Source organism: Typopeltis vanoorti, chromosome 17, assembly GCF_054136105.1.
Source record: "Typopeltis vanoorti isolate ZY-2024b chromosome 17, IOZ_Tvanoo_1.0, whole genome shotgun sequence".
Classification (NCBI taxonomy): domain Eukaryota; kingdom Metazoa; phylum Arthropoda; class Arachnida; order Uropygi; family Thelyphonidae; genus Typopeltis; species Typopeltis vanoorti.
The window spans coordinates 17,548,350-17,570,378 of record NC_143565.1 but is presented as its reverse complement, the minus strand read 5'-3'; the positions used below and the strand labels follow the sequence as shown (position 1 = coordinate 17,570,378).

Sequence of the window (22,029 nt, the reverse complement as noted above, 5' to 3'; positions counted from 1 at the left end):
TGCCACGCTCCTCGGGCATAGTTACCGCATGCCAAGCACTTTCACTTCTACAAGGTCAGTATAAGTTATCTCGTAGCTGGCTTATCAGGCAGAATTTTGTTTCATACGCCAACTACAAGCAATCTCATATCACCCCCCACCACCTATGTCTTACATGCACTGACGACTATGTAACTTGAGTTCAGAGACAGTGACATAAAGCATTCAGTGCAGTAAGGTTTATTGCATCTAGTCTTACAATTATTTAAAATTATCTAAATAAAAATCCTCCATTTCACCTTGGCCAGTAAAAGAAAGCTTATTGATGAAGAATTAGAAGCTTAAGCTAATATTGGTTCCCATTCCAAAGATGATTATAATCCTACAGACGACTCTAGTGATGACTCAGATGATGGTATAGCGTATATAAATATATGTATATGTTGAAAAAACTTCAAAAAAATTATTTTATTTGCATTCATAAATACACAGTTTACCCAACAATACCTCTTATAATATACTATACTTTTGCTGAAATTATTTTCCTTATACCAAGCCCCCAGACATGTGCTCTGCTTTATTCACAAGCTAAGGGTCCAAATTAATGTGCTTATATAGTTCGCCCACCGATTAGAGATCCTTCAACACTCCTGCACATGTCAGAAAAAGGAGAATCCATTCCGATAATAGAGTAATCAGTCTGTATTGTGGGATGAGTTGTTTATTATTACAGGTCGGAAAATTAACTTCTCTTTTATGATTATTATAGTTAACTATGTTGCTTGTATATAACAAGCAACATAGTTAACTACAGTTGGAAAAGTTTACCTATAAAGCATGTGATTTTGCATGTTGGTGACCTAATACGTCCTTCATTTTTTTCTCCCCTTCGGTATGAATCGACTATTCTTGGCAAGACGCCAAGCAGGGACCTACAAATGGTGGGTGAACTATACTACGGGTTAACTCGTGCTTGGCATAGGAGGTCGGTAATCGACAACGAGTATATTCGTAGTTGGCTTGTGAGGTCATATACCAACTACGAGTATACTCGTAGTTGGCATTGAACACGTTAAACTATGAATTGTGCTTTTTTACATATCTGCATTAATACAGGTGTATTTTATTTTTTATACTAGTAGTATTATGCTTGAGAACATTTAATTGTAAACTAAAAATGTCTGCCATTATAATTTATATAGGTACATTCTGAGCATTGATAATCAGCAAGAATTGGAAGAATATTTCTTAGAAATTTTAAATGTCTCTGATTTATCTCATCAGGAATTTCTCAAGGAAGTTATTTCACGATGGCATACATTGAGTAAGTATTTTCCTGTCATTATATTTAGCATATTACATAAAGAACAGATCTTGTTAATTTTACTGACAATGTGTAAAGCTGTTCTTTGTAGGAAGTTTTCGGTATTGAGACCACATTGTAATATAAGGAGCTTATTAAAAATAAACAAAACCCAACAAGTTTTGTGCATTAAGACTTACATCATCAGGGGTAATGGTACATAAGAGTTTTACACAACAAAAGCCAATTAACAATTAATTACACATATTAGATGTATTTGATAACTTCACAACTGTTAAATAATTGATAAACCAGAATACAAATGATAAATTCGTTACTGTATGCATGTTGGAACATTGCTAATTGTTGCTATCACATGTGCTGTATCCTAGGTCTATGGCAATTAAATTTTTGATGAAAGCAAACCATACTTCATGTAAAATTAAGGATTGATTTTTATTGCATTGTGTAGATCCTAAGCATTTGTGAAGCTGCTTTAAATTTGTTTATGGAACAGTTATTATCAATATATGACATATTTGTTTGTTGCCAGAGTAATACTTGATGGCAGTAGTGGTTGTGTGGAATGCCAAGCCTAATTTATGCTCTCTTCTTTTTTTGATATCTTTTATGTGTTCATACATGCAGATTTCTCCCAACCTTCCAGTCTTGCTTACATAACTAATGCCAGAAGAGCAATGAATCTCATAGATGCCTAGTTTTTTTCATGGGCTGATGTGGTTTTGGTGGATGTATTAATCTTGATATTTTTGGTAAAGGTAAAAAAAAAAAAAAAGAAAAAAAAAGCCACTTTTATGTTGTACTCGTGGAGCAATGCAACCACTTTGTCCATGATGTTTTTGATGTGAGGCAGTGTGATTGCATTCTTGAAATCTTGTTTAAGTAAGGGAGTTGCAGGAGATGTATTAAGAATTTTTCTGATTGTCTTGGGTTCAAAACCGTTAAGTATGAGGTTCTGTTTCAGGTGGTGCAGGTCTTCATTTCTTTTAATCGGCGTGCTTGATATATTGTATGCCCTGGCTCATAAAGTTTTCATTATGCCTATCTTTTGCAATGGATGGTAGTGTGAAGCGGCATTTAAAAATCTTCCCGTTGTGGTAGGTATTCTGTATACAGAGAAGAATAACCTTTTTCCCTCTTCATTTGCTTCAACAAGGATATCAAGGAAAGGGAATTTTTTGTTCTAGTTCAATAGTGAATTTTATATTAGGATGCAAGTTGTTCAGGTAATCTTTGAAAGCAATCAGCTCATCTACCCTTCCCTACCATATGATGAAAATATCATCAATATCAAGAAAATATCAAGAAACCAAAAGTGGTTTCTTGATATTTGTGGTTTCTTTGATAGGTTTTGAATGCATTAGTTTCGAAATTTTCCATAAGCAGGTTGGCTAAGGCTGGAGAAAGGGGAGAACCCATGGCAAATCTGTTCCTAATATTTGTCTTGAAATATGAAAAAAGCATTTTCCATGCAGTGTTTGAATAGTTCTACAGTATCTGGTAGGAAAAGATTTACAGGTAGATCCACTGTGTCATTTCTGGGTACATTGGCGAAGAGACTATATCGAAACTTGCTAAGATGTGTGAATGTTCTATATTTATATCTTTTACCTTTTCAGTGAAATGCAAACTATTCTTTACAAATGATTATTTTTCTTACATGTGGGGATATCATGTTTGACATATTTTGCTAAGTTTGAGGTCGGAGAATCTCTCCCATATACAATTGGTCATAACAGAATATCATTTTTGTGCATTTTTGGTGCGCCATAAATTCTTGGGACCAATGGATGTTTTGATTATAAAGATTTTTAAATTCTTCTAGCCAATTAGATAATTTTTTGATCAAGTCATTGGTTTTATTTTGTGTGTGTGTGTGTGTGCCATCTTTGGGATCCCTGTCTAAGGATGAATAGGTATTGGAATCTTGTAATTGAATTGAATCTTCGTATTTTCTATATATATATATATATATATATATATATATATTATTTATTTACACACACACACACTTTGTTACTAAAATTATATATATATATATATTAGTTCGAAATTTATTTAAATACCTGTAAAAACTTACTTTCAAGTCTAGTATAGTGAAACAGATATATAGACTTGGAGATAGAACCTGTTTAATTAAAGCAGGGAAAAGATATTTATACTAGGTGACTTAATCCATAACGGAATTGATTAATATACATGAAATGATGTTTAAATTGATAGGATTGTAGTTAACTATATCTAATATCTGGAGTCTGACAATTCAGGTCTTACTTAGCATGCAGAATCACTAGGATGTCAGTTCTCCAAAATACCAGTTCTTGAAGGAAAGACTGTTCAAAAAGAGAGCTGTGGAGCACTGCAAATTTAAATAGGCCTTATTTCAACAGCTATTCAATTTGTAGAAGCAGTTCTGTTGAACATCTCAAATATTACTGTTTTTTTTTTTTTTGTAATAAGTATGTTATTCTTACTTTTTATGTATTAGGCCTAGCTCTTCCAAACCATACCCATCACCTGATGATAAGGTGATTAGCCCTATGCCTCCTGATGTGTCCTATGTCTGTAGATGTGCGTGTTCACGGACGGGGCCATTTGCCTGTTCTGGAGGACGAAAAACTCAAGTTTCTGGGTGAACCCTCCTCCCACCTCTGTATGAGACCGGTTAACTCACCTTTCACTGAAAGAGACCAGATAAAGGTTCTTCACATCTGAATGTAGGTCTTTCCGACCAAAGAGCTTCGTCTATACCGACTGAGCTACGGTGGCTTGTAATAAGTATGTTAATCTGTTTATTTTCTATGAATTCAAATGGCATGCATATTAGATCTGGCTCACTCACAACTACAGTGTTGCTCAAATCATGTCATGAGTGCTTTTATTGCTACAAACTTTTAAAGATCCCTTAAGAAACATGTAAGTAAAATAAAAAAAAAAAACATTTTTTTTTTACTCTACTTATATGTTTAAGTTATCAATAAAAATTATTTATATCCTTAGTGATATAAATACTACAGGACAGTTTGAAACAGATTAACTGCAGCATGTTAGAGATTATATGCCTAACAGATTGGAATCCTTTTAGATGATGAGTTCAAGACAGATTATGATAACTGTATGTTATCATGAGTTCAAGGAGTGGTATGATAGACCATTCATGCTCTCACCTCTCTATCAGGCAATGCATTCCACGGTTCAACCCCCACCACCCCGTGCAAAGAAACCACTCCTCACCCTTTTGCTCACAGCTTCCTTTCATAACTTCTAGGGATGGCTCTTTGTCCTTGCTCCTCTCCCCTGTTCCACCAAGTGAAAGAATGCTCCAGTATCAACCCTGTAACACTACCTCTCAACATAATAAGTTTAATCCTTTATCCAAGTGTGAGCAAACAAAGTTTGTGCCTGAAAGTATCTTCAGGACTGGGGTAAGGTAGTGCAACACCAGGCAACTCGTTGCAAAGGTGGAGAAAGCGCTCATCACTCCTATCTCAGTATCTCCCATAATGCAAAGCACATCTCCTTGCGGATATGTGTAATGCTATGCATTAAGGCAAGGGCCACTATCCATACCGGTTTCGACCTTTATTGAGGTAGAATGGGAGTTCATATCTCATCATCATTGGCCTCTTTAGAGTCAAAAAGTTGTGCTGAGAGCCAGCTTTGATAGTAAGAGAGGAGTAGAAAAGATAGAGTAGATAGTAGTAGGTAGTTAAAGAGGCCTCAGTCGATCTACTTGGCCTTACTCAAAAGTCAGTGCCAAGCAGATCTCTGACATTTCCTCCCTCCATCCGTTCTTTTCAGCTTTCACCGTCAGTCACCTCTTCAGGTGTCTGTCCGAGGAAAGTGGGGAAAAACAAATGCAGGAGGACACACATAAATTAAAAAGCAAAGGAACTAAGACACACAGAAACAACAAAGGAGCTAGAACATGCATAAACAGAACAAAAAAAAAAGTCGGTGAATGAACAGAAAAGTATTGCAAGAACGGGGGAAGAGCCTGGCCCGAGTGATGCAACCTGCAAGGAGCCGCACCGCCTCGCTGTAAGCCTTCGCCGCTCGGGTTCTCAGGTCTGCCCCCCCTCCTATGTGGATTAAGCGTGAATATACAGAAACAGAACCAAGAAACTTAGAAGGGGCTTTTTTTTTAGATCCTATTTGCCCTGCTATTTTTTATCGCTACCTCCTAGTCTTTTACCACATTTTCCGTCACTGTGAGTACGTGTACTGACTCTTCATCATTTAGTTTCCATATTCTCTTCAAGCTTTCATTCCATTTCGCTCGGTGGTAACTGACGTTCCCAAACTTGAGCCATATTTTAAGACTCTAGCTCACCTTCACATTGCAAAACAGCGTCTCCTTTTTCCTGTAGAGCTGTGTGGACTTTGTTTCTTATCTCGGGTTTATCCCTAAGATAGAATAGGATTCGTTTTGTTACATTCAAGTTCTCATATAGGGGTTCTTTTCCTTTTACCAGTTTTGTAATGGGGTGAGAAGAACTGGTGTTTGTATCTACTGGTAAAGTTCTTTTTTCAAATTCCTTCATTATCCATGGGTATCTCTTTTCCAAATCTACTCGTGTCAGCGACTTCAATATGTTGCATAAGTGTTGTTTTTCTTCCTCTGTTAAGTCCAGGTGACCGTCCAGTTGATGGGGCTCGACCTTGGTTATATCCTTTACATAGAGTTCTCCCCATATGAGTTTATTGCTCCTCTTAAAGAACAAGAAAGTTGGCTCTCCTTTTGTGGTCATTATCTGAAATAGTTTTTCTGCTGTTTTAAGAGATCCCTTAAAGTTCTTCAAAATGACAGAGCCGTTTGGGGTATTGCTTTTAACAAAGTCTGTTTCTTCCTTAGTTTCTGGATTGTTTCCTTGCTCTCTACTTCTTCTTCTGATGAGGTTTCTTCCTCATTTTCTGTGTTGTTTCGCATTATTATCTCATTTCCTTCCTCATCCTCATCTGAACTTGAGGCTTCTATTTGACTTTCAGTGTCCTGTTTATTTCGTTTCATTTCTCCTTCTTCTTCCGGCGTGATGGGTCATTTTGTTGTACTGGTATTGATTTCCATTTCCTCTGTTTCTGTGCTGTCATTGTTGCCTTCCGATTCAACGGTGTAAGATTTCTTAGTGTTCCATTTTTTTTTCTTCCTAATTTTCCCTTCTGCGTTCCTCCCAGTTATTGCCTGATTTCCTAATGTAGTTGTTGCGATAGCTGGTGGTTGGAGGGCTGGAAAGTCTTCTGATTCCGTTGTTTGTGGTTCGTTTACTGTTTGGCCGGTAGTTCACGAGTGCTGTGATGTGAGTTTAGGACTGATTACTGGAATGGCTACTGCCGCAGGTGTTATGGAGCCTCCTGCTCTTTCTGCAAGTGTCCTGTTAGGACAAATGTCTATTCTATGAGAAGTGTTCCCACATTTGCGGCACGGTGACTCACATTTATCCAATATGTGTTCTGTTGATAAGCAGTTGCGGCATTTGTTGTTTTTCGGGCAGTGAGCGCTAAGGTGGCCCAAAGCGGTGCACCAAAAACATTGTTTTCTTACTAAAATTAAGGGGATATTAAATCCCACATAGTTTTAAAACCGAATAAGAAACTCAAAGATAGGAATCTTCTTCTCACTGATGAAGCCTCAAAAAAGGCTGAAACCGGTCTGGGTAGTGACCTCCCTCGATAATGTAATAACAGCATACATTTCCTAGGAAATGTGTTTTTACATTATGGAAAATACCTAAGAATAGCCATCTGAACTTTACTCACCTTTGCAACGAGTTGACCGAGATTGTACTACGTACTAGGATCACTTGCATTGGCTAACGCTAGTGTTCGCCGATACTTTATAGTTTACTATATTCGGCAAGAAACTCTCTGATTCCTATCTTTGAGTTTCTTATTCGGTTTTAAAACTATGTGGGATTTAATATCCCCTTAATTTTAGTAATGTTTTCATTGCCGAAATGAAGCTTATTAGCTCTTTATACTTAAGTAATTGTTTTCTTATGCCTGGGTAATTAATTATTACTCTTGCTGAGCCTAAAAAAATCAAGTTGGGGATTTCTGTTTTCATTTCAATTGAAATGCTCACTTCCCCTGATTTCCACTCTGGGATATCCATGTCTTGTCCGATTGATACGTTTCGGACAATCCCCCACTTTGAGAAAATGGTTTTAATGCTTTCCTCCCCTTTCTCTAGATATTCGAGTGGAAACCTGTCAACTTTTACGGATTTTAAAATACTCCCAACTAGGAAGGGTAGGTATTTTCTTCCTTCACATTCTGTGCCTTTAAGGAGCATTTCCCTTGTCTCTATATTGTTTGTTACTATTTGGAATCTTTCCCCCCCCCGTAAGGGGTAAGCCCATAAATGCTTTCTGCTTTGGCGACTTTGAGAAGAGCTCTCACAAACGTCGCTTTGTCGATGTTTGGGTCAATTTCGATCCCAAGGGTACGAACTCTTGGCAAGAATTTCGACATTCTTTAAAATCAAATACCTTACCAACGGAATAGCAAATTTCAGTCCCCGAAAGGAGATGACCTAAAACGGACCTGCACCAATTGGAACGAGGCCACAAAAAATAAAAGCCAACAAAAGAAAAACTAGAAGGGTTCTTACCAAACAATACTGGAATAGGAGCTCTCTCTCGGGATCTGGTAACTGGAATACAAAAGAAGACTGGAACATGGAGCTTTCTCTCGGGGCCACTGAAAACAGGTCTCGTCAGTGGGAGCCAGGCGCAGTAGTGGAGATACAAAGGCAGAAGCAATGAGAGGTCATCCTAACCTATAGAAGTTGCCAAAGGGTGTGCAACCTTATTATTAAATTACTCCGGATTCACAGAAAGATGTTGAGAGTTTATATTTCACATGGTTAGACTATAATAAGTTTAGTTTAATCCTTTATCCAAGTGTGAGCAAACAAAGTTTGCGTCTGAAAGTACCTTCAAGACTGGGGTAAGGTAGTGCAACACCAGGCAACTCGTTGCAAAGGTGGAGGAAGCTCTCATCTCACTATAATGTTGTTGCACTACCTTACCCCAGTCCTGAAGATTCTTTCAGGTGCAAACTTTGTTTGCTCACACTTGGATAAAGGATTAAACTAAACTTATTATAGTCTAACCAAGTGAAAAATAAACACTCAACATCTTTCTCTGAATCTGGAGTATTTAATAATAAGGTTGCACACCCTTTGGCAACTTCTATAGGTTAGGATGACCTCTCATTGCTTCTGCCTTTGTATCTTTACTACTGGGCCTGGCTCTCACTGACGAGACCTAATAAAGGTCGAAACCGGTATGAATAGTTGCCCTTGCCTTAATGCATAGCATTACACATATCCGCAAGGAGATGTGCTTTGCATTATGGGAGATACTGAGATAGGAGTGATGAGAACTTCCTCCACCTTTGCAACGAGTTTCCTGGTGTTGCACTACCTTACCCCAGTCCTGAAGATACTTTCAGGCGCAAACTTTGCTCACACTTGGATAAAGGATTAAACTAAACTTATTATAGTCTAACCAAGTGAAAAATAAATCCTCAACTACCTCTCAACAGTTTAAAAGTCTCAGTCATATCACCTCTCCTCCTATCTACCAGACTCTGCAGTCCACATTCTCTCAGCCAATCCTCATAACTAACATTCTGCAGTCCTGAAAACTAGTATCCATGTGTTACAGCTTAAGTTCTGGGAGGACACCATGTTGAAGGTTTAATGGCTTATTGACAGCACTAGGAAAGGATTAAAATCTCATTTTAATGCTTCCGATATTTCATCTTAGTCACTGAGACATCTTCATGGAGTACAAATAACACTTGTAACACACACACACACACACACACACACACACACAAAGACAGCACAATAAATACTTAATGAAACGTGTGGACGACTCTAAAGTCCTCTCTAGGTGTGTGCCCTCCAGAGCCGAGCCTTGTGGTTGTGCAGATTGTGCGCCGCACAAGGGCGCATGAAGATCGGGGCACCATTTCACGATGGGAAATTAATTATATATATATATATATCATCATCATCATCATCATCATCAAATTCCTGCCATGTACCCTCAAGGGGTGTACAGGATATGACAGTACTACATGAAAAAATTACATCATTACTAACTTCCTATCTACAATTTTCCTCCAAATCAGTCTGTTACTTGTCAAGACTCCAACATTATCAGATCTTATATTTCTATTGTCTAAGGCACTTTGTACCGTATCAATCCACCTATATCTTGGTCTTCCTCTGGGTCGTTTTCCTGCCAACCTGGCAGAGAACACTTGTTTTGCTAATCTTTCCTCTCCCATTCTATTTAAGTGACCATACCATCTGAGATTAGCTCTGCTAACGCATTCCTGGATGCTGACAATGTCAAGTTCTTTCCTAATATCCTCGTTTTTAATATGATATTGCCATTGATGCCATCTGTTCACGCCTTTAATCTTTCTCAGGACTCTCATATCTGTGGTCTCTAGTCTTTGGTCAAGTGTTTTACTTCTGACCCAGCTCTCAGATCCATAAGTTAAAATTGGTTTGAACACAGTCTTGTATACAGCTAATTTAGTGTTCCGACTAATTTCTTTCTTATTCCATATGAATTTATTCAATTGACTTCCCACGATACCAGCTTTGCTGATTCTGTTGTCTATTTCTATATTTAGTTTACCATCTTCAGTAAAAATTGTGCCTAAGTAGCTGAAATGTTTTACTTGTTCCACAGGTTCTCCATTCACAACACAATTGACATTTTCAATGATTCTGCCTATTTTCATTGTCTTTGTCTTTTTATTGCTGACCTTCATACCATATCTATTACAACAGCTATTCAACTTAGTCAGAGAATCTTGCAGACTTGTAGCGGATTTATTTAGAAGTATAACATCATCCGCATAAAGCAAAGAGCTGACATTAACATCTCCAATTTTGATATCAGGTTTAATACCACATTCCTTCATAACGTGATCCATATAGATAATGAATAACAGAGGGGATAATGTACATCCTTGTCTCACACCAGATTTAACATTAAACCATCTTCCTGTACTACCTTCAATTCTAACTGCTGACTCACAACTCAAATAAAGACTAAGTATTGCTTGATATAATGCCCCATTGACACCATATAACTGCAGCGTATTGAATAGCTTCTCTCTTGGCACCTTGTCATATGCCTTTTCCAAATCGAAATATATATATATATATATATATATATATATATATAAATTTTTTTATTCTTGAATTATATCGTACTATATAAATATCACAATTACAAATTATAGTTAATGCAATAAAAATGAAATTTTAAATCACCTCAAATTATGAATTCTAAATAATCTAACAACATTTTTAATATTTGTTAGATTATTTATCTGGTGATATATTAATTTTTAATTGAATATATCACCAGTTTTTTATAATTTGTTTGAAGTGAAACATTATCAATATTACCACAGATTTTATTTCACAAGGTGAGCATCGACTCAGCAAAAATTGTATGAATATTCTCGATTGTTTATTATATTTTTAGTGGAAATTGTTAGTTTAAGACAGACCATGAAGTCATACCGTCGGCAGGGTGTAGCATAGAGGCAGCCTGCCTAATGGCACTGCTTAATAAGGGCACTCGTTCAGCCATATTACGGCAACATGATATTTTACAAAAATACCGCATTTAGTTTAGCAAATGAAAAAAGGAGCCATTTCTCATTGACAGTTAAATATGTGCTTATTATATTTTATTAATAAAAAAAATTACTATCCTACATACTAAAACTAAACATTTTAGAACCCACTTATTAGATATTTAAGGAAACAACCCATAAAGTATCATACGATGTGAATTTCATAAACTTTTATAGTCTATATATATATATATTAAATTATATTATGCATGAATTCTCCTACTCAAATTGCAAATCACTATCGCCCCCGACTTTCACATTTTACTCCTCTACAGTAAACAATACGCCCTCCACAACAGCAACTATACTGCAAGAACACGAAAAGCAATTAATTTTATCATGTCACTGAATAAGGTTCACAGACATTTGCAGACTGTGTAATATATTTCTCAACAAATAGTGCAATTAGAGACGACTGGGAATATATAAACACTAACTAATAATCACATCTCCCCTCCAACAGAAACTGCTGTATAGACTGGAGCAAACCACATTGCAGGTGCAACATATGGTTTTGCTTGACACTACACCAATCATGAACATGTTAAAACTTGGAAATATATAGTGAATGCATTACAGATATTATGGAAATCGGTTTAAGAGAATTAGCATTTCAATTCAATTGTCAGCTTGTTTTGTTTGGGTAGCGTGATCTTTTGTTAATATCGCACCAATCATATGCACTTCTTAATAGTTGCTTTTTCTCTACTGGCCTACAATCGCACACATCTTTCACTTCTCATTAGTAATTTGTCAAGGATTGTTCATTACGTATCTCAAGTCTTAAATTACTGGTAATTTTTGCTTGATATAATGGGAAAGAAGATGACTCTATTTGGGTAGATAACTTTGATTGCACACAAGGAAACCACTCTTGAGGACAGAAGTGATGGAGAATAGAAGCTTCTTGGTAAGTCATACCCATTTTCATTTTTTTTTTCTGAAAACATTAGTTTCTGAAAATCCTCGCATATATCTCGCACCACGATTTTTTAGCTTTAATTTTGGGAAAAAAGTGCGAGTTATAGTCGATTAAATACGGTAATTTTTTTAGCTTTCAAATTCTTAAGTATGGATCATTGGTTAAAGACTGGATTTATAAAAACACACAAAAGAGAGCAATATAGCAGATATAGAAATAGGCAATTTCACTTGTCTCATTGATGATAAATTATTTATATTAAATATAAATGTATAGTATCTTTACAAATTTTGTTCTATTAAAAATAAATCTTTTTTTTTTGTTTAAATGTACATCTAAATTCAAATAAAACAGACATTTACAATGAAATATATTTTTATTATTATTATTATTATTTTGATAAGGGTATTTTGAAAAGTACCTGGTACTTGGTAATGATAAAAATTAAAGAAGGGGGGTATACAGATATTTGCAGTTTCAGAAACACTGATCTATCCAAATATTTAGTCTGAAACATAGGTGTATAGTACGATGTTTGTTTTCTTAAATTCAACTTCGAATTTGGATAGACGAAATAGCATCTATCCAAATATGCACTTCTTACATTTTTTTCAGTATCGTTTCAATTTTGAATGGGAAACATATTGAGTATTGTATATGTTTAAGTGACTTTGGACAATTTTTAACTTGTTTTTGTGAATTTGGATTATTATTCACGTAGAGTAAGTACGTCTATTATATTTTAGCTAAGTTTGAAAATCAGTTTTGTTGTTTCATTTTAGTTAATTATCTTATTTTGGAAACAAAAGATTTTTATCTTATGTTGGGTAGACATCTAGAAAATAAATAATTTTCAATAAGAGATTTATTTATATAAATAAATCTCTTATTGAAGAGATTTATTTATATAAATAAAAAGAGATTTATTTATATATTTGTTCTTGTTCTGGTTGGAAGACATTGGGGTTGGGGTCCTTTTACTAATTTCTTTAATAAATAATTTTAATATTCTAAAAATTTCTTAATTATTAAACAATTACCAGAATGTAAAAAATATTAAATAAATATCACTGAGAAATCAATCAGTGCCTAATATCTCTGCATGTTAATTTTCAAAAAAAATACTTAAAATGTAAGCATATTTATTATTCAAAACATCTGAAAAATCAAATTCTCTAGGGAAAAAAAATAGTCAGTTTTGGGCCATTCACCTTAAAAATAATAGGGGTTAAAAAATAAGTTTAAGGGAAAATTTCAGCAATTATTATTTATTTTGGTGGACAACTTTTAATGCTCTTCTTATTTTAAAGTCTAACCAAGTGTGTTAACCCCCAGATGTCGGGAAAAAAGCCAAACAAGTTATCCGATGCAAAAACCAGTAAAAGACAATTGCAACGAGTACAACTGGAACATAAATTGGCTGGATCGTTGAATAAATTTTTAACTTCAGGACCACATAAAAAATGAAGAACAGAAAGTTCTGACAAAGCAAGTACTCCGTGCAGCTCTACTACAGAAAAAGAGAGGACACAAGATAACTATGAAGAAACAAATGTTACATGCGAAGATGAAACTGGCCTGACTGGACTGTCTACAGAAGTTGCAGCAGAAGAAGTATTGGATTCCGATTCAGCGAAACACGAAACTTCAAATTTTACTTTAAATTTTAATGTCAATGATCCAGGTACTTGGATGAATCATATAACTACCAAAGTTATTGATTGTTTAGTTGAGCATTGCCCGCATCAAGTAGTTAATAAAGAATTTCCCAAAATTGAATCTGGCTGCAAGTTTTCCGATTCATACTATTATTGAACTTTAGCAAATGGAGAAAAACTTTTACGAAGTTATTTAGTTTATTCAGAATCGCGAAATTCCGTTTTCTGTTATTATTGCAAAATATTTGGTAGTCAAAATTCCCAACATATTAACAAATACGGTTGTAACGATTGGCAACATTTGAGTCATATACTAAAAATACACGAGATAAGTTCTGCGCACATTGAAAACTGTTCAAAATAGAGCAAACTTAAAATGTCGTTGATTAAGAAATGCATTATTGATTGCACACTACAAAGATTATACGAAACTGAGAAAAAATATTGGTAATCTGTTGTGGAACGGTTAACTGTTCCACAAAAATTTATAGCTTTTAGAGGTTCTTCACAAAAACTTTTTGAAAAAGATAACGGCAATTTTTTAAAGTTAGTAGAAACTATCGCTAAGTTTGATTCGATAATGGCAGAACACTTGCATTGCATCCAAACATCACAAAAAAGGAACATTGCTCATTATTTAGGTGATAAAATACAAAATGAAATCATCCGTATAATTTCTGAAGCTATAAAACAAAAAAGTTTAGAAATGGTTAAAGAGGTGAAATATTATTATTATCATTATTTGACACCTCCAGGGAGTCCAAAGACTCATCAAGGGAAGGCACCTGCTCTACAACTGCTTCCACCACTCATTCAGTAATTATCCACCAACTGACCGCAACTACCTCAACACCATCTACCGCTGACCACCACCACTAGTTTTCCAACAATCACAAACATCCATGCCCACGGCAGGATTCGAACTGGCAGTCTTTTGGCTGGAATAGCGGATATGCTCACCACTCGGCCAGCCAGGCCAGCATTATTCATTCATTCATTATTCATTAATTCTTGACACTACTCCGGATATAAGCCACACAGAACAATTATCTATTGTTATTAGATTTGTTAATCAAAATAAAGATACAAATATAGCAGAAATTCATGAATTTTTTGGGGTTTTCAATCTGCAGAAGATACCACTGGGCAAGGACTATTTCAGTTTATAAAAAATTATTTAAAATTATTGAATATTAACATTTCTGATTTATGTGGCCAAGCTTATGTTAACTGTTCAAATATGCAAGGTAAATATAATGGACTGTAGAAAAAAATCCTTGAAATAAATTCAAGGATTTTTTTTATTCCGTGTGCTGCTCATTCATTAAATTTGGTAGTTAATGATGCAGCTAAGCTATTCTGTAAAACTGTAAATATTTTTGGGCTAATACAGGAATTATATAATTATTTTTCAATATCTGTGAAGCGTTCGGCTATATTAAAAAAAACATTCGTGTTTTAAATTTGAAACCACTTTCTACTACTAAGTGAGAAAGTAGAGTAGAAGCAATAAAGCCACTTAAAAATAATATCAAGGAAATTTACCAGGCTCTTTTTGATATTGCGGAGGATGAAACTAAAGATATCGATCCTAGAGTTCAGGCGGACAACTTAATTTCAAAGATTTATTCGTTTAAATTTATTTACTCTATTCATGTTTGGTATGAAATCTTTGGTAAATGTTGCAAGCAAAATAATGCAGAATCTGACATTTGATATAGGAAAAATTACAGAAAATCTTGATTATGTTATACAAGAATTAAATACTCGCCAAACAGACCAATATTTTGAAAATATTATTAGAACTGCAAAAGAAGTAGCAAACGATCTTAATATTGATCCTATTTTTCCAGACATTCGCAAAAGAACAAAAACAAAAATGGTTGGTTACGAAGTATCAGATGTGACAACGCATGATCCTAAACAAAATTTTTAAATAATTTTTTTCTTCGGGATTTTCTACATGACAACAACTTCAGTCACGGAAAGATTCATACTCTTAAAAGAACATAGCGAGAACTTTAAAGTTATAAGAGACATTAGCAAATTAAAAGATTGGAGCAATGAAGATTTAATGAAATATTGTAAAGATTTGCACTTAAAACTGAGTGACAATAAAGATTCCGACAATCACGATATTGATGGTATGACTTTATTTGAGTAATTAAAAACTTTGCAATGTTTTATTAAAAAAGAGTCGGCTTCTCAGGATGTTTTAAATTATATATATATATACGAAAATAAATTAACCTACACGTTTCCGAATACTGCGATTGTGATGTATTTATTTAACATTACCAATATCCGTAGCATCAGGTGAAAGACGTTTTTCAAAACTGAAACTAATAAAAAATTATTTAAACCAGGCATTGTTGACTTATTTAAAAAATCAGTCAACAATGCCTGGAGAGTGTCTAACGGATTTATCAATTTTATCAATTGAAAATAATATTATGGATTCATTAGACATTAAAGATATTATTAAAAATTTTGTGGCGGCTAAAGCAAGACGGATAAATATGTAAAATAAATCTACATTTATACTAATTGTTATATAGTTAAAAGCACATCTCCAAATTATCTTTATGTAATATTTCTTTTTATATTAAAATAAAAGTAATTTTTGTTTATTTATATATATATATATATATATATATATATTCTGTTGTATTTATATATTAAGGAGTAAACATTTTTGAAAATTTTTATTATTAAAAATTCCTTATTAATGAATTTCAGTGATTACAATGTTCTACTACAGTTAAATAAAATTTATTTTTATGTATGCATATAAACTGTTTTGTACTTTTAACAAAGTAAAATTTTTTGCAAACATTTTTCATGGAAGCTTATTTTATGGGGCACTGAAAAACGTTTTGCACAAGGGTGCCTCCTACCCACAGTGCGGCACTGGTTCCCTCTATGGGCATTTTTAGATGCCACTGATGCTCCATGCTACAAATTGTCAAAACAGCTGGCAAACTCTCTTACTCTCCTTCACTGGACTTACCACATCCTATATAAAAAAATTCTACCTATTTTAAAATCTTGATTAAAAGTCGAACTTTAAATAATACAGATATATTGGTAAACTTTGGTAAATATATTAGTAAATGTTTATCCTTCTGATATCTTAGATCTCTTTTCTTTTGTCATCAAGTCTGGTTATTTTTCTTGGAAGAACACAATTTACAAACAGTCAGAGGAAACTGCTATAAGTCCCCCCCCCCCCCAAAAAAAACTCTCTCTCTCCCTCTTGTCAATTTTTACATACAATATTTCAAAAAATAAGCCATAGACTCAGCCCCTCTCAAACCATCTATCTGTTACATCAATAGTCTACATCCGAGAATCCAGTTTATGATGGAAAAGGAAAATAACAATTTACCCTTCCTTAGATACCTTAATAACAATCCTTCCATATGGTAACTCTCCTTCGTTGTATATAGAAAACCCACTCACATAAGCGGATACATTCACAAAGTTTTCCATCACCACTCCACTCAACTAACAATATGGCATCATTAAACTCTTAGTTGATCTAAAAACTTAGTTGATATCTGGCAGAGACAAGCAGGTTTTTTCCTCCCATAAACTCAAGAAAATCAACCATAGACACAGTGTTTTCAGACAGTAAATCATAGTGTTAGGGTTATGGATCACAAGATGCTGGCACTTGTCAGCTGCATCTCTTCATTAGTGCCATTCTAAGTATAATTAGCAACACTCTTAGGCCGGCAATCTCTGATTAGCTACTAGTAGAGATTGAACTCCCCCCCCCCCAGTCTCCAAAAGTTAGATAGGGCTGAAATGGCCTCGCCTACTCTCTACAAGGGAATAATAGGTGATAGCTGATTTTATTTTATTTTATTTTTTTACAATAATAGGATTATTGTTATTGAAATACTTAAAATTTAAAATACTCCATTCTGCATGTTTTGATATCTTTGTAATTAACCTCCCTGTGCTGTGTGCAAATGATGATCTTGACATTGAGCTAAATATTTTGTAAGAAATAGTTTACATTACTATCTGTTAAACTTTTCATTAATGATTCATAATTATGAATTTATTACCTATGAGTATTCTGAAGGAATGTGCCAGAGAGTTGACACTTGCCTTGACATATTTTTTTAATACAAGTCTTGCACTTGGTCAAGTTCCTAAGGAGTGGAAGGAGGGCAAGATTGTGCCACTTCATAAAGAAGATAATCGAACTCGAGCATCAAACTATAGGCCTATCTCTGTGTCAGGTGTTGTGGTTAAGTTGTTGGAGAAGCTTGTGAGAACTAGGATCCAGAGTTGGGTTGACAACAATGGTATAATCTTTGATGGACAGCATGGATTTGCTAAAGGGAGGTCATGTTTTAGTAATCTACTTATTACAATAAAGTGACTGCTTCCTTGGACAGAGGAGAAGGATACACAGTAATATACTTGGATTTCACAAAAGCTTTTGATAGAGTACCTCATGATAAGTTGACAGTCAAACTAGAGCAGGTGGGGTTGGATATTAGATTAGTGCATTGGATTGGAGACTGGCTATCTGATAAGTATCAACAAGTTGTGTAATGGGGTGCGATACCCAGGAAAAGGAAAGTCACTAGTGGAGTGCTTCACGGGTCTGTTTTAGGGCCATTACTATTTAACTTCTATATTAATGATATTGGCGAGGGTTTGGATGGAGATATTCAGTTGTTTGCAGATGATGCAAAGTTGGGACGAACCATAAAGAGTAGTGAAGATGTGGCCTTGCAAGAGGACTTGAATAGATTGAGTGATTGGGCAAGCAGATGGGGATGTGAGTTCAATGTTGCAAAATGTAAGGTTTTAAAATTTGGAAAACAAAGATGGGATGCAGAATTTATGCTTGGTGAGAGTACATTGTTGGAAGTGGAGGAAATAAGAGATCTGGGGGTGATAGTGGATAAGGATCTAAAATTTAGGGGACACATTGCCAAAATTGTGAAGACAACACAAAGACTTAGGAATGATGCGGAGGACACTGACGTGTAGAAGGAGGGAGGTTCTTGTTCCATTGTATAAAGCTTTGATTAGGCCACACATGGACTATTGTGCCCAGATTTGGTCACCGGGTTTTCAGAAGGATGAAGAGATGTTGGAAAGGGTCCAAAGGCAACTGACTAAGGTAGTTTCTGACCTCTGGAATGTTGAGTATGAGGAAAGATTGAGAAGATGTAATTTGCAGAGTCTAGTGGAGAGAAGGAAGAGGGGAGATATGATAGAGACCTACGAGTTGGTAAGGGGTTGTTATAAGATCAATGGTGGAGAAGTTCTACAGAGAATAGTGGGAGATCAGGGGAGAACCAGAGGTCATCCCTGGAAGCTGTATAAAGAGGGAGTGAGTAGGGGAGTGAGAGGCAGGTTTTTTCGTGCAGAGTTGTGAATGATTGGAATGCCTTGCCTGAGAGTGTGGTGTCTGCAAGGAGTTTGAGTGTGTTTAAGACACGGTATGATGAGATGTGTGTGTGTGATAAAAGAACCTCCCAGATGAGTCTTTGACTCCAGAGGTCTTGTTTAATAATAATAATAATAATAATAATAATGAGCTGTTTCACATTAGTAAACTTTTTTATAATATTTCAGAAGGTAGAATCCTTCCCTTTGATATCAAAATTTATAGAAAAGGTGATACGGAAGATTATGTTGGTGTGTCAAAGACTAAAAACTCCAAAAGAAAAAATAAAAACAGAGTCAATCCCATCCAGCCAACAGATACAGAAGATTTTAATGTAAGTTTCACTATATTTGCAATTTGAAATTTCATTACTGTTGCTATAGTTCAAAGCAAACCATTGTTCAGAATATCCAAAAAAATCTTGCTTATCAAAAGAGAATATCAGAATAGATAAATCTTAAATAATTTGAAATTATTTAGAACAATGATAAAACAGTTGTATTACATGAGCATTTTTGTATGGTGATGTAATTTACTATCACAGCAATAGAGCCTATTGTTGTCACATCTATCTCAGTTAAAATAAATACAATCTATGAGACCTTGGTTTTTAAAATCAGAAACATGTTTACTAAATAAAAAGGAGATTCTTTCATTTAAAATTTAGGACTAAATTTTATGTTATATAAGACTACATAAAAACCAAATAGAGATTAAATAATCTTTCCCCATGAAAGGTTATTTAGTACATTTTGTACTGTGGGCTAAGGATTTTTTTTTTTTTTTTTTGCCATTTTTATCAATTTTATATATATTTTTTTGTAATTTTATTTTATTTTGACATAGTCCAGTAACCCTGCTCTAGAGACCCAGAACTTTTTTCAAGGCACTTCAGGCCTTCCATAAGTAGGGTAGTGGTCTCACACCAGGGGATGAAATTCATCTCCTACCTAAAAGTGCTGTTCATAAGCTTCTGTTATTAAAGTAGTAATTAATAGGATTACTAATGTTGAATAATAAATTGGGAGAATGAATACGTGAAACTGAGAATGATCGATTTGCAATGTCGTTTGAAAATAAAATTAAATATGAACTCTTAAGCACTTTGTGAAGCTAACCCATATGCTAATACATTGCAAAGTATTAAATTCTAAGCCCTATAGAGTATTGTAAAATTTCGATGTTGCTAAAATAAATTATTTAAAAACATCGACTTTTTACAGTAGGAATTCACCTGAATTTTCTTGTACAAATGTATATTTTAGTTCTCTATGTAAAGCCATCTGTATAAAGAGCAAAATAAGCCCAAAGAGAATTAACTCGCTCATTGTTTAAGAAGGGATATAGAAGTATTGAAACCAAGAGCATCGCCCAAAATTCGGCATATCTTTTGAAGATTGTTTACAAGACCCGTCGCAGGTGAACTTCAAGGTCAATATTGAAAGGGCGCGGCGCGAATCGAAAAGAAAGGCCTGTAGGCAAGATTAAGGCAGTAAAGGGAGGAAGTAAGATTGTCGGCAAATTTTCGAGAAACATTATACAGGGTTCTCCAAACTACTAGAAAGACTCGCACGGGGATGCTAGGGTCCCAAGAACTTAATCAAAAGTGCAGGGACTCTGGTGTATAAAAGGGTTGGTTTGGAGATGTGAGAGGCTTCCTCTTCATCCTGAGTGAACCATCCACGAGAGATTGAGTATCCGAGAAGTGTAAGTTCTGAAGGGGAGGGTGGAGAGACCCATCCACTGATGTCGTACCAGTCACAGCTGAAGATATCCGGAGGCGATAGTTAAGGAGAAATCTTGCCGTAAAGGTCCTGTAGTCGAATAAGTGCGACCAGGTCTATGCAGAAATCCTTCGCCGCGCAGTTCAAGACACCGGTACGCCTACCCTGTATCCCGCATGCTGCTATGACTATTCATCAGTGCCCTGATGTCGCTTCAAGGAGAATTTCAAAACACAGAACGGAGGAGAGAAACCCCACTCAAGCGCTGGAATAAGGAACCAGAAGGACGGAAGACATGCAAGATAGGAAGAGACCCATGTGAGTCTACATTCATTTATTGTTTGTGAATTAAGAAAGAATTCCCTATTGAACTGCTAAATTGTTTAGTTTAAGGAGATAGTATTTAGAGTGTTAATATTTCTTGATGGGGAGGAGGTGGAGAGAATCCAGAGACGAGTGACCAAGATGATAGCAGGTCTATGTAACGAACCTTATGAGAACAGGTTAAAGATTTGTGGGTTGCAGAAATTGGTGGATAGGCAGAAAAGGGGTGATGTGATTGAGACATTCAAATTACTGAAGGGTTTCTATAGGATTAATTCAGAAGATATTTTTGAGAATAGGACTGGTGGTGGGAGAACTAGGGACCATACATGGAAGCTAGGCAAGAGTGTGGTTAGCAAGGGTGTTAGAGCTAGGTTTTTTACTTGGAGAGTGGTGAATGATTGGACTGTGTGAATGTCGAATAGTTGTTCTTGACATGATGTTAGGGCCTTCCTCGATGAGTCTATTGACTCCTTGGAGTTGCCTGTAATAATAAGCTGTTACTTCTGGTTTAGTGGCTTTGTTCTGCTATTGTCACCGATGAATGAAAAGGCTGATGTCAATAGTGGATGAAAATATTTAGTGAGAATGAACTGGAAGAAACCCCTACTCACTTTGGTTGACTTTGACCTGTAAAGGCTCCAAGTGTTACTATGCTAGTCACACTTTGAACATTTACAGCTTGAAATCTGACACAAATGACGAGCAGAATAGAATCGTGAACTCTTTAAATGGAGAGAAAAGCACTAAAGTTAATATCAACTACAACTTAAATCACCTTTGGAGGCAATGAAAATCATTTCTCCCATCCCCCCCCCCCCCTCCTACAAGCTATGTTAACATTTCCATTTGCAGTCTCTCTGTTAGTTAACCTGTAGTTAAAAAAAAAAGTTATTGTGGAAGAGGAGAGAATTGCTGCTGAGCTTGAGAAATGTAAAAATAACTGTCACAATTGCACCTCTTTAGATTGAGGTGGTTCACCTCAATCTAGATAGCTACTCTGA

General features: G+C 35.3%; 1 protein-coding gene across 1 annotated transcript in view; it reads left to right on the top strand.

The window, feature by feature from the left end:
• Positions 1–22,029, top strand: part of LOC150097193 (activating signal cointegrator 1) — a 127,007-nt gene that overhangs the window by 8,248 nt on the left and 96,730 nt on the right. The window contains exons 2-3 of the mRNA XM_090407083.1: positions 1,182–1,303; positions 19,166–19,311. Of these exons, the coding sequence (XP_090263209.1) occupies positions 1,182–1,303; positions 19,166–19,311 (268 nt within the window). The remainder of the gene's footprint in view (positions 1–1,181; positions 1,304–19,165; positions 19,312–22,029) is intronic.